Source organism: Thermobia domestica, chromosome 4 (genome assembly GCF_964235325.1).
Source record: "Thermobia domestica chromosome 4, izTheDome1.hap1.1, whole genome shotgun sequence".
Taxonomy (NCBI): Eukaryota; Metazoa; Arthropoda; class Insecta; order Zygentoma; family Lepismatidae; genus Thermobia; species Thermobia domestica.
This window is the reverse complement of record NC_137457.1, coordinates 293,420,830-293,448,250: the sequence shown is the minus strand read 5'-3', so window position 1 is coordinate 293,448,250 and position 27,421 is coordinate 293,420,830. Positions and strand designations below refer to the sequence as shown.

Sequence of the window (27,421 nt, the reverse complement as noted above, 5' to 3'; positions counted from 1 at the left end):
TTTTATGTTGGTGGAATTTCCAGGCTAGTACAGAGATAAGGTAAATGCTTGAATGTCAATGGAATCTATGTTGAAAAATGGAGCAAAGAAGTAATTTTCAGATGTATATAATACATTTTTCTTATTTAGTTCGACGTTTCTTTTTAACCAATCGGAGGTTACTTTCCGAACAGCCCTCGTAGATTACAGCGAACAACTTAGAGCACCTAATGCTTTGACATTCTTAGTCCAATTTCTTCATTTTCTCTCCCCCCCCCCCCCAATAAAAAGGGAATAATAACTATTCCCGCTAAAATCACTAGTCCGGCACGGCCGTAGTCCCAAACGTATTGGATTAAACAGCGTTTGTTGTGGTATATTGAAAGTGGAGGAAATAAAGAATAGGTTTGTAGTTCGATAATAAAAGAGTTCTTTCTTGTCCTATTTTATGGGCAGTGAAAAGTTCTTGGTGCTATTGAATGTTTTAGCATGTGGCAGTTTTTGAGAGGATTGGTATACCTCATGTGTCTGTCCTTCCATCTGAAAGACAAAAAAATCCAGAGAACTACTTGATGAATCACCATCAATTTTGGCCATGATGTAAAGGTGTGCAGTCACCCCTTGTCAGTCTGAAAGCTCAGATAACGCACTATTTAATGGTGTAATTGGGGATGTCAGAACTGACAAGTTGCGCCCAGGATTTTGTAAACGTTGAATGTGGTAGAGCATAAAGTACGGGATCTGACCTGGGTTGCGTACAAATAAAATTGAGGATGTACAAAAGAAACAGATTGTGATGTCGAAGGGGTTGAAAAGGGTGAGAAGGGAATAACTTTTAGGATTGATTAACCTACTCGCACTTACTTGTAAATCTCGATGTTTCCTCCTTGACGATTCTTCCGGTGGATTGATGTCCGTCCATCCTTCTCTCTGGTCTACTGGGCGTCCAGGTAGTCGTGTGTTAAGGGTCTGTGAAACCCGGGCAGGAAAACTAGCGTTGCGAAAACAGTAAATTTAATCAATATCGAAATCGCTCTTTAACGAAATGTCCATGGTAGTTGATAGCTATAACGTCTGCTAAGACAAACTGCTCTCTAGGTTAGAGCAAGGTAAACTTCTCGTAACTCGGAATTGTACCTCATGCTCCTACATGTTAACTCGTCTCTCGTACGATCCGGACTACCTCTTCCCAAATGTATCTCAATTGTTTTGTTCGATGTCCCTTCCGTTTTAATATTCTGGGTCGTTGACTATTTCTGCAATTTCGATGAAAAGTGCGTGCTCATAGATTAACCAAAGGTGAGGTGATGATAGGAATGCCGACAGGAAAACAGTCTGTCATTTTTATTGATTAAAAAATTACATCTATTGAAGGAATTAACAAACACCAAGAAAACTTCCTTGTAAGAAAAGTAAATGAACTTAGAAAAGTGATTCAACTTTAAATAAACTATGATCTTTTTACTGCATAAAATTTTAAAATAAAATGTCCCAAAGTCCGAAATAAAATGCTTCATTATGTGTCCAAATACACACAAAGGTTCAAAAGGCATGAATCGAGTTCGTTCAAGGATGTTATAAAATAGGGGTTCTGCCCATGTATCTTCAGCCTATTAAATCAATAAAGCCAAAGAGCAACCGAGTATCGGCATGTCTGATTGGGTTTCTGTCGTTTACGCCACCGTCTGATTGACTACTTTCGTTTCCGCCATGATTGTTGGCTCAAAACATTGCGATCTTATTAGGCGGAGTGGGCAGAGTAGATATGGCGAAACTGTGGCTTCAAGATTTTGTTGTAAGGGCAGATCCTCTATTTTATAAGATCCTTGAGTTCGTTGGTGGAGGTGATATTTGAACCGGAAGTGATAGAAATCAATGATTTCCGGTTTTAACGTTGATTACAATAGAACAAAAAACGGTAATAAATAACGAGAAGCGTTTTCCTGCAATCGTATAAGCATCTCAAGAATACGTATCATCTCCATCCGAAACTCTCTACTAAAACCGGAAGTGATAGAAATCCAATACGACTTCCGGTTTCAATATTGATCTTCATAGAGCAAACACGTTAAGAGATAGTGAAAAGTGTTTTTTTTTTTTTTTTGGAATATATTTAGCGTTCTAACAACCGGTACCACCTTCTCTCTCTTAACCCTCTATTCAAACCGGAAATGGTAGAAATCGTCCACTTCTGATTTTAACGTTGATCGCTGTGAAGTAAGAACGGTAATGAATAGCAGAAAGTGGTTTCCTGCACTCAATTACTCGTTCCGAGAATATATTTCATCTCCACTCTAATCTCTATTCTAAAACCGGAAGTGATAGAAATCTACTACTATTCCGGTTTCAATGTTAATTGAGAAAACATTACGTCATACAAACCAAAATTCATCACGTGGTGTACACGCGACACTGTTACTTGTTTTTGATGTTAAATTAGTCATATTTTTCTCGTCGTGTATTATTCCTCCGTTGTTCTGCATTTTACGGAAAGACCCTTTCAATTTATCTCCAACCACTGTACTCTTACCTACACTATCATGTGAGCCTGTATTACTACATAAAACTCACCAACATTTTTTTTTTTTTTTTTTGTTTGTTCTGTAACTCTTCTTTTGTTTTCTCCCTATTTATGTCCCTTCTTACCTAAGTTTATTCAAGGAATGTTCAGTACCTCATGTAAACAAATATACGTGGTGGTTGTTTCATTCTATTGGTTAAATAGCCTTAGAACATCTATGCGGCAGAATAAAATAGTCCATTGTTAATTAAGCTGTTTTTCTATGTTTTTATTACTTATACGGCTCACTACCAGAAATACAATTTCCTTACAATTAAAGAACAGAAAGACAATGTATCTAAGAACTAATTTGAATTAATGCAATCAATGAGAATACGCATCCGTAGAAAATGGCTTTGACCCACCTTAACGCGCGAATCATAGTTTACAATATTACCGCGTGCGGGGCCGATTGTAAAATACCGACTGGGTACAAGTACGTGCTGACCGATAGCCAATCATCCTATGACTGGCGGAGTAATACCATTCTTCAATGTTTACATCAGAATCAGAAGGTTCGTTGAATGAACTTTAATTTTGAAAAAAAAAAAAAAAATGAAATGAAATCTTTAGTTTTACGTCCCACGATTATGTCGGTTAGGCTAAAGGAGACGGTGATGATGAGTGATGAATGAAATGGTGGAATGAAGAAAGTGGGAGAAAATGGGAGAACTCTGAGGAGAAAACCCACGCACACGCTGTTTGTCCATCACAAAGTTCACTTGGCGGGGGCTGGGATCGAACCCGGGAGCCCAAGCACCAGAGGTGAATGCTCTACCACTGAGCCACCGCGGCCCCGAACTTTAATTTTGAGTGATTATGTTTATAGTTCATGAAAATCTAGTAAACTCGTATGTGTACTTCTATGTGGATGCTTTGAATAAATTTCTAATTAAAATTGCCTTGTGCTCGTGTTCTCTAGTAATCTTCTAAATTAATATTGGTTCTACCTTTCAGTTTAGCGACGATTCAGACTCCGATTGGGGTTTTAGTGATTCTGAAAGCAAGGAACCTACAGATAAGAGTAATTCTCAAACGGTTGCTGCAGATGAAGCTTGTCCCGTTGTTAAGAAATTGAAACTTTCCACTGAAGAAACACCTGAGACCACTTCGACGAATACGCGTACCACAAAATCGTCATCAGAACTAAGCAGTGGTAAAAATATCAGTAGTGTAGAAACAAGTGATAACCAAACTGACAGTGTATCTTTACAAAATGCAACCACAATGCCATCTGGTGACTTGAACGATAGCAAAGAGACAAGTGACAGTAGTGAAGTGGAATGTGTGTTTAACCGTAATAGGAATAGTGAGAAACAATTAATTGTGACATTAAGTGACGACGATGATGATAATGATGGAAATGAATACACCGCGAGAGTAGGGACGAGTGAACCCAAATCAGAGACATCAGACGAACTAATTAAAGAGACAGGACCCGAAATTAAAATGGAAATCGAATCGATAGAAATGACTGAAGAACCAGAAGTAGGCGGATCAAGCGAAGAACAGCAAATAATACCCGAGCCGTCTGCTGCAGTGTTTTTGGATTCCATCAAAGTAGAAGAAGATACTCCTTCGCTGGTTTTAGATACTGTCAAAGAGGAAGAGACTTCCGCGACGGAACAAGAACAAGAAAAACAACAAAAAGAACAAGAACAACAACAAGAACAAGAAGAGGCGGTGAACAAAAATGAATTACAGACAACAGAAGATGTTTCAGAAGAGATCCAACTTGAAGGTGAGTTACTGCGTTTATTCATTAGTTCTCTCGTTTCCAATATTGCTTTTTATTTCAACTTTTGAATACTTTCTAGTCCCTGGTTCGATTTCCGCTGGGGACACTCTGTTAGAAACGTGTAAAAGCCTTTTCAGATCAGCCATCCTGAGTAAGGTTTATCCTGGGTTTTCCTCATTCACACCAAGCAAATGCCGGAATAGTACCTCACATAAAGGCCCCAGGCCGCTTTCTTTTCTCCCCACTTCCCCGGATACTCTGATCGCCAATGGACGTTATCTCTCATACGTGACAGCCTTAAGAGGCCAAAGATACCGATAATGTCTAGAAACATAATTCTTAATCATTTTGAATACTGTTTGGCAGGCAACAAGTACAAAAGCTTCATCATTTTTAATCATGTGAGGATACCAGAGAGTACAGAGTTTGTTCGGAAAGTAGTAGGACTGAATGTTTTAAAAAAGCATATTCACAATTTTGACACATCGACTTAATAGTTTTCAAAATATGCCTCTTCTGCATCAACACAGAGTTTCCAGTGACTCTGCCAATCACTGAAGACTCCCTGGAACGCAGAAACTGAAATTTTCTTTAGCTCCCTTGTTACGGCCTCTTGAATGGCTTGGACCGAGTCGTGGTGCCGTCCTTTTATTACACTTTTCATTCGGGGAAAAGGAGGAAGTCTGCAGGAGCAACATCTGGCTTGTAGGGTGGCTGGGAAAGCTGTGTGACGGCATGTTTGGTCGGGAAGTCCATGACAGCAAAGGTAATGTGGCTCGGCGCATTGTCGTGATGAAGCTTCCATGATCATGATAAAGTTTAATTTTTCTGATATTATCCGCGCATCAATCTGCGGTCAGAGTTCAAAAGATTTCGCACTTTCACTAAGTTTTCGTCACTTTTTGCCGTTGAAGGGCGTCCTGACCGTTGTTCTCTTCCCTCCTGAAACAATTTGAGCCACTCAAAAACACTTGATCGACCCATGACATCACTCCCATAAGCAGTTTTGATCATGCCATGGGTCTTACTCGCAGTTTTGCCGAGTTTGATGCAAAACTTCACCGTGTAACGCTGCTCTAACAAAACGATTCATTATGGAGATGACAAGACATCTTGAAAGGGGTTCACCTTAAACACAGTCTACACTCCATGAAAGCTTGGAGACGACTGGCGATTGATGCGCTGGTAGCTAAGACCCCCAGAACCCAACCAGCGTTGTAACATTCCTCTCCTTCACCACATTTTGGCGGGAAAAAATCAGTCCTACTACTTCTCGGACAAACCCTATATAATATCAATTTTTGGAGTAATAATATTCGTATATTGTTTACACATTTCATTTTAAGAAGCAGGAACCTGGCTGACTTTACAAAGAAAATTGATTAAATGATGAGTTCGAGTTTATCCTTTCAGTTCTATGGATTTGAAGTTATTTTATTGCTGCGTTCTTATGTTCTAGAATACAAATGTCCTAAGAGAATTGCTACTAGAATTTTAAATACTTTCCTGACCAGAGTATATACTTATTTATTAAAATTAGTCATAACAGTTTCAATAACTTAAGATTATCTTCATCAGACGTTAACTGGCAGAACGTAGCGTAGTCGCTAACGCTCTCCTCTTCGGTGCGAGCGGTCCCGGGTTCGATTCCCGGTGGGGACATTCGATCGAAAAAGTGTAAAAGCTTTTTCAGGCCAGCCATCCTTAACGAGGTTTTCCTGGGTTTCCCTCATTCACACCAGGCAAATGGCGGGATGGTACCTAACATACAGGTCCCAGGCCACTTTCTTCCTTTTCCAATCCTTTATTCCTTCCCTTTTCTCGGGCAGTGTGATCACCGAGGGACGTCATCCCTCATGTACGTGACAGGCTAAATGGCCTTAGATGTCGAAAGCCCAGAAATCTAATTCCTAATCCTAACCCAAGTGACAGGCTAACATGGCAATAAATGCCGGAAGCCCAGAAATCTAATACCTAATCCTAACCCTAGTGATGGGCTAACATGGCCATAGGTGCCGAAAGACCAGAAATCTAATCCTAATCCTAGTGACGGGCTAACATGACCTTAGATGCCGAAAGCCCAGAAATCTAATTCCTAATCCTAACCCTAGTGACGGGCTAACATGGCCATAGATGCCGAAAGCCCAGAAATCTAATTCCTAATCCTAATCCTAGTGACGGGCTAACATGCCCATAGATGCCGAAAGCCCATAAATCTAATTCCTAATTCTAATCCTAGTGATGGGCTAACATGGCCATAGATGCCGAAAGCCCATAAATCTAATTCCTAATCCTAATCCTAGTGATAGGCTAACATAGCCATAGATGCCGAAAGCCCAGAAATCTAATTCCTAATCCTAATCCTAGTGATAGGCTAACATAGCCATAGATGCCGAAAGCCCAGAAATCTAATTCCTAATCCTAATCCTAGTGATAGGCTAACATAGCCATAGATGCCGAAAGCCCAGAAATCTAATTCCTAATCCTAATCCTAACTGACAGAAAACCAGTTAACGTTTGATGAAGATAACGTTAAGATATTGAAACTGTTATGAGTTATTTTAATTTTAATAAATAAGTACATACTCTAGTCAGAAAAGTATTAATTATTTGAGTAATAGTTCCAGTCAAGATGGATGAAGATAGAATTTTAAGAGTATTTATTCGTGTTTTGTATAAACTACCACAAAAGATTTTAAAAGGATGTAGCAAATTAGTGTATTTCAGATGGACACTGCAGTCGGATGAATTTGGTGTTAAAATGATATTTTACTTTATGTCTGAGAATTTATGGCCGAATGCTGCACTACAATTGTGAGCGATGTTTACTGGTATATTACGTGGGACATTATGTTGCAGCAATAAGGTAAGAGTGAGTCATGGTCATCTCAAATTTTACAACTGATTATTTTATTCATAATCCTCTAAAGAGTAAGAGGACCACCACCCAAAGGTCATGATAGATGCGGATGACAACAGCAGTAATCCATTACCCAAGAATCAAAGCATTTAGAGGATTCAAATAAAATTCAAATTAAGTTGTTAATTTAGGAGATCTATTTTATATTTATAATGTATTAATATTTCAATTTGCTTTCTTTTGTGTTCCGGGCGGGAGCTCATATGGTTCGGATCCCACATTAAGCTGTAGGTTCATGTCTCATATAGCCTCGCTGCTGAAAGGGACGATAAACTTCAGTCTAATTTAATCTAATGCTTTCTTTTGTTGTAAAGATATCAGAAACGTTTTCTTTGTATTTGCCAACAGACAATGGTCGTGCGGTGCGCAAGTTCTCGGACAATGACTGGGAAAAAATGAAGATGATTATTCAACGAAAACCACGTTCAGAGAATAGTGACTGGTATAGAATGCATAAGTACCTGTTCCAGTGTCCATACCTGCTACGATTAACATGCCAAATATGTGATTTAATAGTTGAAGCACCTGTACAAAACTATGATAATCATGTTTCCAAAGTGCATAACGTATCACCAATAACATATCCTTGTGAAGTGTGTGGAGAGTATTTGGCGATGGATTCTTACGTTCCACATTGGTGTGAACATCATATGAAATTCAGGTAGGTTGCGTAATTACTACGTTAATGGTAGTAACTCTTTGTATAATGAATGGAAATCGCCCACTCAGGTTTCTTGAAGAGACGGAATGTGTTTTATATGTATATACAGGGTGACCCAAAAGTAGGTATACAGACCAGCATCGATCAAGTATGACATAATTCATTGATATAATGCATTTATTTGCTTCGATCTGTTCCGAGCTTCAGGTGTAAGTGAAAAGAAATTAAGAACAAATAATGAAGAAACTAAATCAATACCTGTATGGATAAAATAAGTAAATGATATAAAATGCCATGAGCCGATCAGTACAGGACTGTATACCTACTTTTGGGCCACCCTGTAGTTATAAAACTAGAATTCGTCTTTTCTTATTAATTCGCATTTTTAACCTTTGAATCTTTTGATAGAATCTTTCACCCAGAAAGCCTAAAAATAAGGCGAAATACCTTAATGATATCGTAAAACCCATACGATCTTATATTCTGTTACATAACTGTCACTTTCCAACTAACTACATATCTTAACCTGGGAAGTTTCATTACCGTAAACATAAAACTTGATCTATTTCAAGTTAGTTCTATCAGTATGGTTGTTACCCACCTATCTAAAGTATCTGTTTATTTATTCTTGCATGTTCTTTTGCTCTGCTTAAAAGTCTCTTTCCAAAAGACTTCCCAGCTAGAATTTACATGTCTTGCGTATTTCCCATGTGTCCTGTACATTGTAGGGTACGGTTATACCGACTTTTTTTTATTTCATCTTTCTCTTTTCCTTTTTCAAAGCAAACTGAATGGATGAAGCAAAACAAACTCATTGTTTGAAATAGAACCTGGTGATACTGTATGTTGAATCAAGCCTTATATCTCGTTTTCTTTTTCAAAAAACAAACTACTTTTTTTTTTTTTTTTCAGTGAATGATCAAGTGAACAGCGCGCTGATCGGCTATTTATACAGACAGCAGTTCTACTTAATCAGTAACGTTTAAAATAAGATTGCAGGTGTTGTTCTCTTTATTGCGAATGTGCTGTTCCTGCTTCAGCCGCAGAGAATTCTTTGAACGTTTGCTGCAAACTCTGATTTACCTGAGTGAGAAAAATTGATCGCTAAGCATAGCATAAACACGCTATTCTATGAAGGCTGAGTCGAGATAGAAAGTAAAAAGGGAAGGATGAAAGAGGAAAATTTCGGTATTAACCGTACCCTTAGATGTCTCACATGATGATATACAATGACATTTACAGTCTTTTTCCAAAAGAACCTGACCAGCCACTTTTATTTAAAATGCCGTATTCTCTTAATCTGGCGTGCCCTTACTTGTTGGTTAATTGTTTTTACTTGTTTATACAGGGTGTCTACTGGTCATGAAAGTCATGAAAAAGTCATATATTTTGCTTAGTGGTCATGAAAGCCATGAAAAAGTCCTTTATTTACCCAACTGGTCATGAAAATCTGAAATCTCAAAGTATATTTTTATACTTCATACTTTTATGTCTCATACTGCATGTACTGAAACAGTTGTGTCAGGTCAGTAATTGTAAGAATTTCCCCCACCAGTTAGTGCTGGCTAACTGGTACTTTACTGTCTTCCTAGCTGCTCCCCATTTCATCTTCTAGTCTCTGTAATATAGTAAGAACTTTTTACTGTCCAACTTTCTGATCTGCTATTTCTTTACTTCTAAGAAATGTAAATTGTGTATTTTTGGGCCTTTAGACTTATGCAAATAATATTATTCGTTTGAGTTTGCAGATTTTAAATTTGATGATCAATTTTTTTTAAAACGAATTTCTTTTATAATTTGTTTTGTTTTTGGGCAGTTCTCTGAGTGCTTAATTTCAGACAAATTTCTTCTAGATGGATAATTATACTCAGAATTAAAACTTTAAATACAGTATAGAGTGATTCACTGGTAAGAGCAGGCCCGTATTTAGGTAAGTGCTATTCTGTGCTCGAGGACAAGGCGGCAGAATTTTAGATTCTTTCTTTAAGATTCACAATAAGTGATATTTAAGACTAGCAACCCTCATAGTTCCGATGCACCACTGATGGTAGGGGTTTATTATTACTAATGGTAAATTTTTATCGCCATGGTCATGAAAATTTGAACAAAAAGGTCATGAAAAGTCATGAAAAAGTCATGAATTTACTTTCTGGTATTCCAGTAGACACCCTGTTATAGTTTAATGTCCCTTTTGAGCACTGAGGCTATGCGAGACGTATACTTTCGGCTTAATGTGGAATCCAATGCATAGGTATACTAACACCGGGAGTCGAATTTGTAGCGGCTTCTGGTGCTTATTTCTGACACATTGTCTCATCTGTGCAATTCATTATCAAATTAAACATGACTTTATGCACCGTACATCTGAAACCATAGTATGACAGGATTTGCCTTGTTAACACATCATCAGGGAGCTGGCGCTAGCGAATAGCAAGGTTTGTAATTATTTACAAGTATGATATTACTAGTCCGTTATTGACGTTATTCACTTCTTTATTTATTTCAAATAAAAACACCTTGGTTTAAGCCAGCCAACCCTGGTAGTTAATTATGGTTAACACATTGGCTGCCGGACATGAATCACCCATAGTTATGTACCAGGCCGAGGCCATTTTTAGCTGTACATATTGTATGGAATATGTCTATCAATTTTATGCAGATGGCGTGCCAGGAAAGTTACTTTGTGTAGCAATTTTATACACATGGCAGCCAATGTGTTAATTAGTTCCTTTACCATCGGCCTTGTAAAAATATGAGTTTCTGTATCATTAAGCATAATATGTAATTGAGGTTTTATTGCAGTGTTATTAAACAGTATGTTTTCGAGTTTGTTCGTATTCTTTCATACGTGTTTGCGACAGATCTTAGATTATGGTAAAAATTCGACTTTCTCAAAGAGCCCTGGAACGATCTGTTTATGTAAGTCGAGAATTGTCTGTATTTACACAAAAAAAAAAAAAAAAAAAAAAAAAAAAAAAGTCAATCATTCCAATATCCGAACAGAATTGACAAACAGGTAATGATAATTTTAAGGAAAGAAGCAGTCACACCCAGTGGCGTATCTAGTTTTACTGCGCCCTGGATCGATCGATCATCGATTTACTCACACCCGCTCCCTGCCCTACGCATTTCAGCTGCTGCGTTATATATATATATATATATATATATATATATATATATATATATATATACTAACAGTATACAAAGTTATTTTTATTAAGAAACGTAAAGTTTTTACTTATCTTTTTCCTAAGTTATCACTACATACTTAATATGAATATGTTCATAGGAAATTAAATTAAAAATGGTTTACTGTACTTAATCCAAACTGCTACTTTTATACTTTAAAGGTAGAATGATACCATTGCTTATAATTCTTAATATAAGTAGGGAGTACAGGATAGTTTTATAAGTGTCAACTAGGATTCAAACAAGTCTTACTTTCATTTTATTTCCGGGTGGGGGTGAAACCCGGGAGGGGGCACGGTGCGCTGATTGCAATGACTCGTTATGCAAAACTTTCACTAGGCACCTAGCTAGAAAACGTTGCAGTGACGATTGCCCGGGTATCGCCCAGTGGGGCTCCAAAAAGGGTGCGCGGGACTCGTGCGTCCCTCCATGAGAGTAAAAAATATAAATTAGTCCGTAATGAAGCGTTTGTTCAAAGGCTGTGGAAAAAAAAAAGTTTTAAAATTTATCTCAAAAGAAGGATTCTAAATGCATTTTCCACTCATTGCAGATAATGATGCGTTTCCAGTTCATGGTAATCCTGGATTCTCTCTCGTGTTGAAAAAACATGGCTTTCCTCAATGTCGCCTCCAGAAAGGCGGAGATAAATACGTATTATGAAGCACTGCAGTCCACATTTTTAGTTAGCGAACCAAATATCGAAAAATGCCTCAAGTTTATTTTTCAGACCTTCCCCCTCTGAAAAATTCCTGAATCCGCCTCCGGTATTGGCTGTTACCAATTAACTGCTAATAGTCGTAGCGTGCCTTTTGAAATGTTTTCAGATGTTCTTTGCATAAGAACAGTTTTCGTGTTTTTTGCCGTGCGCTCTGGAGCAACTGCTCCACTCGCTCCATTGTAGTTACGCCACTGGTCACACCTTAAGGAACTCCAGCAATGACATGTGATAGTAACAAGAGGATTACAGAGTAGAACTATGTTCAAAAATGTTGTAATATATATATATATATATATATATATATATATATATATATATATATATATATATATATATATAGATATAAAATAGATATTGAAATATCTAATTACGTGTAGATAAACGGAATCCCTTAAGAAGAATCCGTTTCCTTTTTACCTTTCAAATAACCAGAAGAAAATTATGTCGAATGTATTCATCAGATCGAAATCTCCTGCCTAAATATTTGAAAACTTTTTTATTTATAACAGTTTACTCCTAGGATTCTGATTTATCTTTTTATTTTCCTTTCTTCTTCTTCTTCTTCTTCTTCTTCATCATCATCATCATCATCAATTATTATTATTATTATTATTATTATTATTATTATAATATATATTTTTTTTTCAGCTGTCCATATTGTGGTAAGCGATTTTCAGATAAGAAACGCATGTTGAAACACACAAAACTTCTTCATCCGAACAAAGTTCTTCGGTTAGACTGTGATATGTGTGGTGGTAAATTCAAATCTGAAGAAGGTCTGCAAACCCATATGAAATCTCATAAGAGTGCAGAAGAGTAAGTTTTATTTTATGTCTGTATGTTGCTTGCTTCAGTTTATTTATTTTTTAATTTTATTTTAATGTTTTGAATACGGAATTAGATATTATAAAATAGGAGTGAATCTTACCCAACTGACCTTTGTAAGTTAACCAAATAAACTGAATTCGACATGTAATTGATTAAAAAAAATGATTTTGAGTTCGATTCTTGTTGTTGTACTTCAGAACATCTGTGAACTTAAAGTCAATATTTTGAAAGACCTCAGCAGGAAGAAAGGGTCAGTTGGAGAAGTTGTTCAGAAAATAAAGACGTGTACTCTTTAATTAACAAAAAATTGGCTACTTACCAATGAATCCTTTCTTTGGGAAGTCTAAATATTTTCCATATGTTTCGGAACGCCAAGCTAGTTCCGTTTTCAGAGGCAAGGTAACAAGGGTAAAAACGGATAGGAGATAAAAGGTGTAAAACAAGGAATACATACCACTAAATAGATGTAACGTTAAGAATGAAAAAAAAAAAGCATACACATAATGTGAAACAGGTTAATGTAATAGGTTCAGCAAACAAAGAAACAACGAAAGATTAAAGAATCATTTTTTATTCATAAATATAAACCTGCTTTAAATCTGGATATTGGCAACATTGATAGAATTTGGTTACTAGTTTTGATGCATATTTTGAATCTAGCATCTAGTGACGTAACATAGACACCGTGCTTTCTTCGATTCAGTTCACTTTTTGCGCTTTCTTCCGGTTGTGACATTTCAGAATCCATTCCTTACGTTACATTTATTTAGTGGTATGTATTCCACTAAATATTTAGGCTTCCCAAGGGAGGATTCATTGGTAAGTAGCCAATTTACTGTTAATTTGTTAATTTTGTTAATTTGATTTTATGCGCCCAGATAATTTTAATGTATAGTCTATGGTTGGAAAGTGTGTGAAAAATTTATACCTGCTATTGATGAAGGTTTCCCATTCTTTCTCTTTAATTTCTAAGATATCTCATCGAATAAGTACTTCAAATCAAATGACTCTAAGGATTAACCCCTCTACGGATTGACGTATTTTCGCTTGCCATAAGGAAAATTTAATTTTGGTGATCTAATTAGCACAAAAATCATGGTATAATAATTTTGATTTTTGTTACTAAAATATAAATGGGGACTTTCAGGTAACAATGGGCCATAATGTCAGTTTTTAATACAAGTGTCGCGGTGGCTCAATAGTAGAGCGCTCACCTGTGGTATATGGGGTTTCTGATTCGATCCCAGCTCGCGTCACGTGGCCTTTATTATGAACAAATAGTGTGTGTGATTTTTCTCAGGGTTTTCCCACTCTCTTCATTTCACCTTTACCATCTGTCTCATCATCACCTTCTTCTTTAGCCTCGATGCATAATCTTGGAACATAACTAGAAATTTCAGTTCATTTAATTTTAATACAATAACACAAAAGTTAAGATAATAATAATTATTATAGTAGCTACCATAATTATATGATAAAAGAGAAAAACATATTGAAAAGCGTACCTCGTATCCTCAACTGCCGCTTGTGTTTAAGACATCATTTTACACTGTATTTTAGTTCTCTCTGAAACTCTTTCCGAGCGCAATTGCGACTATTTGTGATAACAATACTATAACACTCCAAAAACCTGTAAATAGAAAAATCGGCACCGACTTTCTGCGGTACATTCCTGTCAATTCTACTCAACACTTGCGAGTTCTTATGCAAACAGACCTGTTGCCTTAGCTTCTTTAACTACTTCCTGAGTGGCAATTGGGGATACAAGGTAGATTTTAAGTTTTGATATAACCAAAAGCGAAGGTGGTACTTTCTTTTCTTCTATCTCTGCTCCTTTTCTTTCCACCGTTGAAAGAAAGAAACAAAAAATGGTTTTCTACTTTTTTTTTGGTGCTCTCTCTTCTCATTAAATGGAGAGACGAAAGGAGGAGAAAGAAGGGCTCTCTCGAAAAAAAAAAGAACTAAAAAAAATGGATGTCCTCTCATTCATAAAATTTTTGCCCTTTCCCTGGGGATGCGCCCCAGGAAAGAAGGTCCCTTCCAAAAAGTGTGGAATGAAGTTAAAGAGAAGAGCAAACATTGCAAGGAGGAAATAAAGTAGGAAGAGAATATATATATATATATATATATATATATACTAATCTTAACTGTATATATAGAACTACATTGAACCGAGACAAAATAAACGGGTACTTCCGGTTGACGTAGAAGGTGAAAATTTGGCATGATTGTAGACTTCCGGCACTAACCTGTAGGAAAATTGCCAAAAGTGAATATTTTTAATTTTTAGGGAGTCTAAAGAAGGGGGGTGGGATGAAGAAATTTCCCGTGTTATTTAAATTGACCTTTTTATAGACATACAATCTCGTGTTTTAGGTACTTGGAATTGGAATAAAACTTGAAATTCGGTATGCTTGTACGTTTTTATTAGCGTTACCCAAGTAAATCAGCAGAAATAAAATGTTTTAACTTTAGAGTGGTTTTATGGGGAACTGAAAAATCTTTCCCATGTTATTTATATGCCCCTCCCCCCGAAAAAAAATGTTTAGGCATTTCCGGCAGGATTAGAATGATGAAATTTGGAATGATTGTAGCCCTGCGGGGCTAACTCACAGGAAAATTGCCAAAAGTGAATAGTTTATTTTTTAAGAAGTCTAAAGAGGGGATGATGAAATTTCCATGTTATTCAACTGGAAGTTATCTTAGGATACAAAATCTTATCTTTAAGATAGTTGAAATAGGAAAAGAAACTTGAAATTCGGTGGAATTGTGGGTTTAAGAGGTGCGAGGCCGTAGGCCGAGCAAAAGCAGGTTCTGGTGGCGAAGCTCTCATCTGGCCAAACTTAGGAAATATTAGGAGCAATCGCACGAAATTCACTCTTGATGCAAAGGCTGATACATAAGAGAGGCTGATACAACATATACTATTGTTGTATAATATTTTGAAACAAATAATTTCACAAAGGAGTTGGAACTTGCAGTGAAGAAGATACGACTCTTGCATTTGGAACATTTAAACACTGGGGTTATGAGCAACATGCAGGTTCTCATTGAAACATGAGTAGGGACGAATTTAGCCTTCTAGGGACGAATTTAGCCTTCTCTAACAACATTTTTTAAAAAGCTGTTCTCGGGACCTAAAGAGGTTCAATGTGGCTGCCATTGGTGATGTGTAGAGGCAGGAGTTTTTCGCAATGCGCGATAAAACGAAATGCGTCAGAATTAAGTTATTTTCAGTTTCTTGACGTTTTACGATATTCTATGTGTATTTTCATTGGTTTCCTTTGCGTGATAAAACGCGAAATTGGCAGTTTTGCGCGAAATTTTTAACAATACGTGATATAACGCGAAATTTTAAAAACACGTTTTCATTACTTTAGAAACGCTAGTTTTCCGCTGACGAAACGGTAGAACGTGGCATGAACTGTGTGCATTTTGGGTGATTAGGACACGACTGTACGGAACATGTCCGTTAGCTATCACCATCGCAGTTGGATGGGGAGTTCCGAAGTGATGATTGTTTGAAGTTTGTTGTAAATGCATTTACATATGTGTGGGGCTTCCAACAAGCAATGCCAATTGTGAGAGATTTTTTCCAAGTATGGACTGACGATAAGTGGCATATAGCATGCTTATATTTAATGCTTAAATGCAACTTGTGCCTATGTATTTCCAGAAGACAGCAAAACTTTCGTACTCATATTAAGTTTAGTTACTGATTTTCCTCAGTTTGATTTGAAAAAATATAATTTTCTATAAATGAAATTGACATTGTCAAGTGAAGTATTTAGTGTATTTTGTTTTTTAGGTAATTAATGGTTTATTTTTATAGTCATCTTTGAATAAAAGAAACAGTTGTAAAAATGTCAGGGAATTCTTTTCCACAAGAGCTACAAAAGGCGAAATTTTATTTAGAAATTGCGACAAAATGCGAAATATGAAAAACGAAACGCGAAATTTTCAAATTCTTAGTGCGAAAAACTCTTGCCCTTAGTGATGTGGCCCATCTGAAGTCGATTTCTTGCCAAATCTCTTACGAACAATTCTATCAGTATTTTAACTCTTGCACTATTTGTAATGTGTATGGTTTGAGATGCAACCGTTTTCTCAACACACGCCAAACTGTTATGTGTGGGACATCCAGCTGTCGAGAAGCACGAAGGGTTGATTTTGTAGGACTGTTCACAAAGCTTTGTCTCATTTGCTCTACAACGCCTTCAGACGTACGGGAACAACCTGAAGACTTGGTGTGTCTTACCGAACACCCAGTTTCAATAAAACACTTATGTCACTGATAAATAGTAGGGCTACTGGGAGGATCTTTACCATACTTTATACGAAAATTACGTTGCATAGTTTTCGCAGACTGGAGTCTTCAAACCAAAACACACAGCTAGCACGCTCGGGACCAGTAAAAGCAGCCATCTTTGCTGCAACTAGCGCTTGCGGTGGCTTGTTTCTGAACTAGTGTACTACGTGAGTCAAAACTTGATGTATTTTGTTACAAAATGACACCAAAACCATGTCTGTAAGATAAATAAAAAAAATCAATATGAGTTTTCAAAGTTCTTTTTGATACACCATGTATTCATTATTTTTAGGTGCACCTAAATCAATAGCTACTGTCTGTACAGCACAAACAATTATTTATGTGTAATTTTTAAATGTTTTTAACGATTTTTAAAAAATATCCTTTTCAGGTATACTTCAGAATCTAAGTTGGAAGTAATACATTATGCAGAAGTACATGGTAATAGGGCTGCAGAGCGCTTTTTTGGTGTTCCTGAAGGCCACATACGATACTGGAGAGGACAGAAACGGTGTTTACAAACGGGGAGACGAGTGTCACACAATTTACCGAAAAAAATATTGACTCAGTACTTAGAAATGGATTCTCCGTGTGTGAAGTAAGTGCATTTTACTCCATATTCATGCTTTATTTTTTAAGGTTAGGAGCAAATTATTTGTTATAGAGTCTAGTCTTTGCGAATGCTGATTGATCAGTTATTTCTATGAAGATCTTAGGTGACAAATAATGCAAATTTTTATTCTTCTGATTGGTGTAAAATATACCAGGAGAAATACAAAAATATACATGATGTAATAATAGGTCCTTTACAACGCTTGTGAGGTGATTCTACACATGAAAACAAACAAGTCGTCGTCGGCAATTCAAAACCTGCTATGTGACATTTTCGGCCATTTCGAGATAATAGTACTATCTGGTGCAGCTTTTAAAATCTTTTAGACTCTCTAATTTGTTATTACTTGAGAAGGTACCAAGTTACGTAAGATAAGCATAAAATATTACTTATAACATCACTTTTATAGAGCGAAAAATCTAACCAGGATACTGTTTTTAGTTTCTCCTGAAAAATTTATAAAAATTGAATTGCCGACGACGAAGTGCTATGTAGTAAAAAGTCTATCACGACATCTTACCCTCGGGGGCTTATTGGTAGAGCGTTCACCTCTGGTACATGGGGTGCTTGATTCAATCCCAGGTCGCGCCAAGTGATCTTTGTGGTGGACAAGCACCACGTGCATGGGTTTTCTTGGGGTTCCCCCGTTTCCTCCCACTTCGTTCATTCCACCACTTCATTCATTTCTCATCATCACCGTCTCCTTTACCCTAGCCGACATAACTGTGGGACGTAAAACTTAAAAGATTTGATTTCACGGCATCAGACCCGAGTTACATTATTTATTAAAGGTTAGTTATATTATTTATTGAAGAATAAAAATGTGCCACACGATTTCTTTATATCATTATTTTCTTTAATATTATTTCAGGATTAAAAAACCAGAAAGTCTAAAACAAATACCCACAAGGTACTTTTTTTGTGATCACTGTAAGAAAACTTTTCCAGATGAATTGAGCCTTAAGAAGCATGTAAAAGAACACTTTGAGCCCAAACCTTTGAAAGTGGTTTTTGACCCTGGAAGTTCAGATGAAGAGGTGAGTTGTCACGGCTAATTACGAGGGTCAGTCAAAAAGTTAGTTGCACTGCTGAAGAAAATAAAACAGGATGGAAATTTTACAATAACTTTATTTGTATCGTAAAGTTCCATTCACAGTCTACTTTTCAATGTAATTATCTCCGTTATTTAAGCATTTGTCGAGGCGTGGTACAAGTTTTTCTATGCTTTCTGCAAAGAAATCCCTGTCCAATGCCCGATAACCATTCTTGGGCTGGAGCTTCGGCAATAATGTTATGCACACTACCATGATAAATATCCAATTCATTTGCGATTTCGTCTATTGTTGTGAGTCTGTTTGCAAGAATGCATTCATTCACGCGAGCAGCGATTTCCGGATTTGTCGCAGTTGATGGTCTTCCCTCGCGCTCAGCATCGTCCTCAAACATTTTGCACTATTTCGAAATAGCTTGACGTGACATTGCGTTATCATCATACACTTCATGCAACTTCCGATAAATTTCAGTGCAGTTACACCTTTTCGTCTCCCCCGCCTCCCCCCCAAAACCGAATCACTGCACGCATTTCCAATTTGGACGCCTCTTGCAGCTGCCGAGATGGTTATCAGAACACCTCCACTTGCCTCGTGAAAGCTGCTACGTCATACGATAGAGCTACATGTCTGCAGTGTTGCCACACAGTTGCATCAAAATATCCTTTGACCGAAAATATTTATGAAGAATTGCAACTAACTTTCTGATTGACCCACGTATATGTGGTTCACATGTCAATATAGTGTTATAAGGTCGAGAAATACATTTATTTCGCAGCGATCTTTGCAGTAGTAAAACTTTCAACATATGCTGCAGGTGTGTTTATTTAATTTAAAAACTACTGGATAAGTTTCAATAAAACCGTCATTAATGGAATCATTGAAGTCTCTAAGGGGGAGATGGGGTTCGGTACTCTAGTAAATTAAACCCTCATCAGTGAGTTTCTCGAGATCGGAAAAAAATTAGGTGCAGTTGGGGAAATGCAGGATCCGGTACGCGTGCGAATTCAAACCTGTATCAGCGAATTTCCCGAAAGAAAAATGATTTAGAGACAACTTGAGAAAGGTGGGATCCGGTACTCCAGGATATAATTCAAATCTGTATCATTGATTTTCTCGAGTGTGGGAAAGTTATCTAGGGGCAAATTGGGGGAAGATAGGAGGCAGTAAGTATTTCAATAAGCTAAAACCTGCTTCAGTACATTTTCTTAGTCATCTAGGAGTAGATGGAGAGGAAGTGAGATTTGGTACTCCTGTGAATTGGAGTCTAGGCATAATAAGGGTTCTAATACATTACTCTTTGTAGAAATGTAATTTTGTTCCAGTGAAAATCGATCATGATAACAGACTTCTTTGTATATATTGTGTGGTCGTTATTCGTACAGTGGCTGAGAGGTAGAGCCAACTTTTAGTTCAAGGGATTCCTGGTTCCGTTCCACGTCATGCGTGTTTGTGGTAAGCAACTTAATGTTCGTGGATTAATTCGATGATCTCTCGCTTTATCCCACATTCCCATTCCACCATTCCTTTTATGATCATTCGCTTTCTTTTATCATCGGCTTTAACATAAAGGACATAACTGTGAGATATTTAAATTTAAAGATTTCACTTTTTCCTTGTCATTCTATTATCTTGATATCAAGTCTCATAGAATTATCGGAGCACTTTTATAGTGTCTCAAAAGTCCCCTGACAGGAATTTTTAAAATCGGACGAGCCATTTGGGCTGTGCACTCTTTATGTGCCAATGTTAAATGAAAATATAACGTTGCCATTTACCTGGACCCACAATATAAGTAAATGAAGTTACTGTATTTTACGCGAACGTGTCGATGGGCATCCCCCATTTCAAACAGTAACTTCATACACTTACGTTGTGGGTCCAGGTAAATAGCAGCGTTGCATTTTCATTTAACATTGGGTGCGTAAAGAGTGTACAACCCAAACGGTTTATCCGATTTAAAAAATTCTTTCACTTTAGATTGAAAACATCATATTTGGAGACGGTTTTTCCCTCTTACATTTTGTCGTAACTCTGATAATAACAAGAGTTACCCTGTCAGGGAACCTTTGAAACACCCTATATATATAAACCGGGTGATTCAATAAGAACGTACCAGGCCTATATCGCAGCTAAGACTGCACGTAGAGCCTTCAAACAAAAAAATTACATTACCTCATCGTATGTGTAGAATGCAATAAAAATAGTAGCGAGACCAGTGGCGTCTCGTGAATACCTCCAACGGGGGGCAGCGTCAAAATTTGCAATGGAAAGTGGTATAACTGTTGGAATCGTTCGAAAGGACATTAAATGTAAGGCAACTTTTAGAGGACAAACTTTGTCATATCCTTTCCCATTTAGCCGCTAGAGGCGTTGTTGCAGACTTGTATCTGACTAACCGTAGCAGGCCTTTATCTCAACTAATAATGCACATAGAGCCGTCAAACAAACAATTGAACTACCAAATCGTATGTGTAGAATGCAATAAAAATAGTAGCGACACCAGTGGCGTATCGTGAATATATCTAACGGGGGTCATCTGCCAAATTTGACATGGAAACAGGGGTTGGTTGTGCCTCCATTGAAACAAGTGCACAATGGGAGAAACGTTGAGAGGAAACACCCTCGCACCATCTGACTTTCACCTAGTAATGCGACCGTGTTGCTGCCAACGAGGAAGAAATATGCCAAGGTATTTCCCCTCGACATTTCTCCCATTGTGCGCTTGTTTCAATGGAGGCACAACCAACCCCTGTTTCCATGTCAAATTTTGCAGATAACCCCCGTTTGAGATATTCACGATACGCCACTGGTGTCGCTACTATTTTTATTGCATTCTACACATACGATTTGGTAGTTCAATTGTTTGTTTGACGGCTTTATGTGCATTATTAGTTTAGATAAAGGCCTGCTACGGTTAGTCAGATACAAGTCTGCAACAACGCCTCTAGCAGCTAAATGGTAAAGGATATGACAAAGTTTGTCCTCTAAAAGTTGCCTTACATTTGATGTCCTTTCGAACGATTCTAACAGTTATACCACTTTCCATTGCAAATTTTGACGCTGCCCCCCGTTGGAGGTATTCACGAGACGCCACTGGTCTCGATACTATTTTTATTGCATTCTACACATACGATTTGGTAATGCAATTTTTTGTTTGAAGGCTCTACGTGCAGTATTAGCTGCTATATAGGCCTGGTACGTTCTTATTGAATCACCCAGTATATATATATATATATATATATATATATATATATATATATATATATATATATATATATATATATATATATATATATATATATATATATATATATATATATATATATATATATATATATATATACAGGGTGGTAGGTAACTCCACTGACAAACTTTGGGAGGTGATTCCTTATATGAAATGAAAGAAAAAAGTTCTAATAAACATGGGACGAAAAACGTCTCCTTTGAGAGTTATGAACCGCCGAAAATTCGAAAATTCACGTTTCGAAACTCTCTGCCTTAGAAACTACAGGACCGATCCCAAGCGGTTTAAGGAATTACAAAGGAACTAGTATGCGAACTATCTAAATATCCATGTTTTACCATCCTCCGTTATCGGCGAAACGAACGCGTTATTAGTACTTAAAGGAGTAACCCTATACCTCAATTTCCTTTTTACAGTTCGTATATGTATATATACACATAGGGGCGGATCCAGGATATGATCAAGGGAGGGGCTAAACCTTTTTTTGCCGTTTTATCCAGTGTATACCTGAGCGTCAAGGGGGAACTATAGCCCCCCTTGGATCCGTATATATATGTATGTATATGTTCGATCACTGTTAAGAAGAGCTCCATTATTACTGGAAGCAAGTTGCTGAGATGTTTCCAACAGTTTTTTTTTTTTTTTTTTTTTTTTTATTAATATACTGATTTCCTCTGATTATAATTTCAGTTGGTCACTAGGCAAAATTTCAGCAATCTATCTCTTGAATTCTGCTTAGTTATTGGAAATATTGTTGCTCCATATGAAGTACATTCAAAGAGGTAGGAGTGCTGCTACTTATGTCTGGTTGGCACTCCTTAATACACACCTTGACATGTCCCCAAAGAGTGAGAGGTTTAAGTTAGTTACATTGTGTAAACAAAGAAATTAACCAATTCGTCGACCATCTCTGCTAATTCACTGTGAGGAACCAATGTAGCGCAATGTAAGTAACACTGTACAAGAAACTCGCTTTTCTATATGAAGAATAAAATGTATTCTTCCTATCATAGCTGTACTTATAAATATGGAAGTCATGTAATAAATAAATTAAATTTGTTTTGCCTTTATATGGAATTCTATTTTTCTGAAATGTTTATTTTGTCTTGTTAAACAGGATACGCTGCAGGATACAATGGATCAGAATGACGACTTCAAGACATAATGGGAAATACAGGAACTTTGTATTTGTGGAAGACGGAAAATGTAGATAAATATGCCGGACAATGAATTATGTGCCTTATATAATAAATATGTTAAAATAGTACATAAGTTAGTCATTTAAGTGCCTAAGAATTTGCAGTCTTGTGATGTCATCATTTTTGACACGAATTCTGATGTGATGCCATAATTGTTGATACGAGTTCTGATGCCATAATTCATGACACAATTTTTTTTTATTTTTTTTTAATGAAATGTTTTTACAATAATTTAAGTTAGTGTAAAGTAAATGTACCGACAAACTTTGAAAGGTGATTCATATAGATGGAGGCAAAATTTCGAATAAACATCGTATAGAATACGTACGTACTCTATCTGTACCCATTCTAGGATTTCAAAAACAATTGAAAATCTGGAAAAACACCAAGCACTGTTTCTTACTGCAAAAGATTGAGTCGATTATATGTGTACAAATTTGAACTCAAAAGTGCCTTTAGAGCTTCTCGTGGTTAGCAGTTAGCGTACGCGCCTTTGGCTTGGGAGACACAGGTTTAATTCCTGACGGGAGCTCATTTGGTTCGGATTCCACTTTAATTAGTAGGTCCACGTCTGATATACCCTCGCTGCTGAAAGGGATGCTAAACTCAAACTCAATACAAAAGTGCCTTAGGAAAAACTACAGCGCCATCATTTGGTGACCCCAGTGTGATCGCGTGTGCCTTGACAATAGCCCTCCTGCTCCACAACTTCCATTGAAGAAGCTTCTACGAAGCACAGGAAGAAAATCTTTTGCCATTCCTCATTACAGGCTTACTACAGGCCCAGGAGGACGCGAGGAAAGTGTTCTCTTCAGAAGATCAAACCTGCATTTGGAACTTGAGCGGTATGTCTTCAAATGGAAGAGCCCTGACACCGATGTTTCGTTCCACTCCTTCCAGAAATCTGTGTGTAGAATATGTATGTGATAAGGTCTTGTCTTTGTGCAACCGAGCTTTATTTATACTATTTCAGTACAGACGAGGTAGGTCATGTGCCTCAATACGTGTCAATATGTGTTGCTCGTCCTGTATGCAGAGTTAATTTTGAAGTTTTTAGGCACCTGACGAATAGTGAATCTTCCATTGTAGCAGTATCCCGCTACGACCATAAATCCTCTCGAGAAAATTGCCTTTCAATGACGAATGAATTCTGGATGGGAGTATTGGTCGACTGAAGCGTGAGTGAAGGCAAAAATTTCACCACAAACCGATAGATAGATCCAAACTCCATCCAGCGTAGCGACGAACTTACGCTTATCTCTGAACATATGGCATTCTTAGAAGCGTTTACAGTTGGACCATCTCTCCGAACGATGGGCCTTACTTAAATAATGTCCCTAGCACTTAAGTATCCCCCGAAAATTTAATATATCGGGCAAGGTATTGTCTACACTTCTCTGGAACACGTGTAATTGTCTGGCAATCATTCGTTTCGAAGAAGGTTTTCTTACAGGGTCACTCGACGTAGCTTCTGAGACGGAGTCATTACACAATACGGTCACATTCAACACCCTTGCTGGGTGAATCGTTTAATTATCTTCTTGATACTGATTGATCCTGTGGTGCACCATTTCCTTTGCACTGTTATGGAACTTTAGACACCAAAAACTTGGCGTAGAAGTGCCACGACATAGCCTTCCCAAAATCTGCACACATTTACGGTAGCAAAACTGAAAGCTCGTAACTGGACATTGACCTTCAAACGACCCGGTGCAATCGATACTGTGCACATGCATGGGGATTGAAAGTTTGACACATGTAAGCTACTTACCCTTCTGTATTTAAGAGGTTAACTTCGTGAGCCGAAAACATTTCTTCATACCTTGACTTTGAAACGTCGTGATAAAATAAACATTCTAGGTAGGAGTAACATGTTTAGCTTGGGGTTAAGGCGAAATGTTTATTTCAAACGACATATTACCCAATTACACTTAAGACGTTCTTCAATATCTTCTGAGAGATTCTGGGAGAGATTAGAAACTTCGTGAAATCATGTATCTCGACCACCTCCCTTTTTTTAAAAGCAAGATACATAGATTTTCTAATGTGATTCATAACGTACATACTACGTTATATACGGGCCTGACTTATAACATTGTATTGTACAGTTTTATGCGTACAGTCTCCAGCAAAATAACATATCCACCCGTTGGTGTACTCGTTGTTCTGCTAGTAACTACGGAAAAATAAAGACAAATTAGAATACTTTTCATTTTTCTTTTCTTTTTCTTTTCTCCTTGTACTTTCCAGAAAATTTTGTTCAGTTTGATCTGCTCGTTAATAAGTCATTGAAATGAATTTTAAAGTACAAACTCCAGTAAAATTCCATTCCTAGCAGCTTATTTCTAAAATAGCTCTATAGTCAAAAAAGATGTTAGTGTCTCTATATAGGAATATACTTGTCAGTTCTCTTACTCGTTTTTCTGACAACTACAGTAGTGCATTGCCGCCTATTTTGAGTCAGTAGAACCTTATTTAAAGACTTAAACAAGAGTATGGAAACTAGACTCGAATTCTTTAGTTATTCGGTAAAATTTAGGAGTCTATGGCATAGGTATTTTGCATGCATCCACATACAAACAGCTCAACCCAGCCTTAATTTTCAGAAGTGTTTTCAATTACTTACGCGCTTTGCCTAATTTCATGTGAGTTTTGCAAGCAAAAACTCACCATGAAAGGACTTTTTAGCTAAATTGACTCTACAATTTATTCAGGTAATAAGAGTAAAGACAGCCACTCATTGTGAAACACTAAAACGACCTTCACTCAGGATCAGACTCTAAGTTAGAAACAAAAAGTAACTAAGAGCAGTCTCGATCACTCCCGCTTTTAGGAGGCAGACCAAACTGAACATTACAAGTCGAGCCTAATTAAACTCGATCCTCGGAGTATTCAAACCCACATTCCAAGAGTTCAGGACTCCTGCTTGGCCTAGTGACTAGCACGCTTGCCTTTGGTGTGCATGGTTCCGGGTTCGATTCCCGGTGAAGGTACAGTTGAACGAAGAAAGTGGTTCGGATTCCACTATAATCAGTAGCCCAGGCAAAAATGTGGGACGTTAAATTCAAACCAAACCAAACCAAACCAAAATCCAAGAGTTCAACACAAAAACATAAAGCCTCACCACTAGTCCGTATGCAGACTAGAATTTTGGCAATCCGTATGCAGTTTAGTCTTACTGGAGCCCAACAGGAGTCCTATAAAACACAATCTAATCCAGTTTTCGTTTACGGAGTAGGATTGCATAAAACATCATTAAAACGAAAGTCCTTATTAAAGGATCTTTCCTAGTAAGATAGTGAAATCGGCCCTTGATTCAAATTGGGTCGCTATTGACCCAAAAGGTTACCCTTGACCTAAAACTACCTCAAAAAATTTTTTAACCCTCTACCCCTTCCCCTTACCGAATTATCGTATTATACATGCTGAAAATTGAATATTTTTTAATTTTGGTGGGGATGGTCAAAAATTTTGAAAGCTTCACAAATTGTAGATAGTATCTAGATGTAAATCTGCATTTTTTTTGCGTATTTTCTTTATTATTATTATTATTATTATTATTATTATTATTATTATTATTATTATTCTTTGCGTGTTGAAAATTTCAAAAAAATGTAGAAAAAATTTGGGGGGACACGTCACTGATTTTTTGGTTAAAAAAATTGTTATACCCTTAGGTTATAACAAATTTTTTTAACCAAAAAATCAGCGACGTGTGTCTCCCTTCAAATGTTTTTCTACATTTTTTTTTAATTTTCAACACGAAAAAAAAAAAGAAAAGAAAATACGCATTGATGGTTTTGAATAAAATTGCAGATTTACATCTAGATAGTATCTGCATTCTGTGAAATTTTCAAAATTTTTCGACCACCTCCACCAAAATTTAAAAATATTCAATTTTGAGCATGTATGATACGATAATTCGGTAAGGGGAGGGGGTAGGGGGTCAATTTTTTTTAGGTAGTTTTAGGTCAAGGGCAACCTTTTGGGTCAATAGCGACCTATTTTGGATCAAGGGCCGATTTCACTATCTTATTAGGAAAGACACTTCTACATTAAAAAGCCTAATTCCTATCCAGGGCAAAAAATAAATAAATAAATAAATAAATAAAATAAATAAATATAAAATAAAAAGTAAAGAAATATACAAGGGATAACGTTCTAGACTTCATGTATGAAATGCTAGGAATAGTACAGACGAAAGGTTGTCTGAGTCTCCTAATACTGGAACCTATTTCATAACGTCGGCCTTTTCTCGTGACCACCTAACCAGCCAACCGTATACAGCACAGCTCTAAACACAGTTCCCGCAATGAACTTATAAAAAGTAGGCGATCCAAGGAACCTAGAACCAGGAAGTCGTACCTGACCATTTGGTCCATTAGTGTTGAATAACAACTGTTGGAGTGAA

General features: G+C 37.0%; 1 protein-coding gene across 2 annotated transcripts in view; it reads left to right on the top strand.

Moving 5' to 3' along the window:
* Positions 1-23,333, top strand: part of LOC145684186 (uncharacterized) — a 36,203-nt gene extending 12,870 nt beyond the window's left edge. For both annotated transcript variants that reach the window (XM_081756202.1, XM_081756201.1), the window contains 6 exons: positions 3,497-4,280; positions 7,546-7,858; positions 12,414-12,581; positions 17,294-17,500; positions 18,387-18,552; positions 22,929-23,333. In XM_081756202.1, the coding sequence (XP_081612328.1) occupies positions 3,497-4,280; positions 7,546-7,858; positions 12,414-12,581; positions 17,294-17,500; positions 18,387-18,552; positions 22,929-22,976 (1,686 nt within the window). In that variant the 3' untranslated portion in view covers positions 22,977-23,333. The remainder of the gene's footprint in view (positions 1-3,496; positions 4,281-7,545; positions 7,859-12,413; positions 12,582-17,293; positions 17,501-18,386; positions 18,553-22,928) is intronic.
* Positions 23,334-27,421: the final 4,088 nt, after the last annotated feature.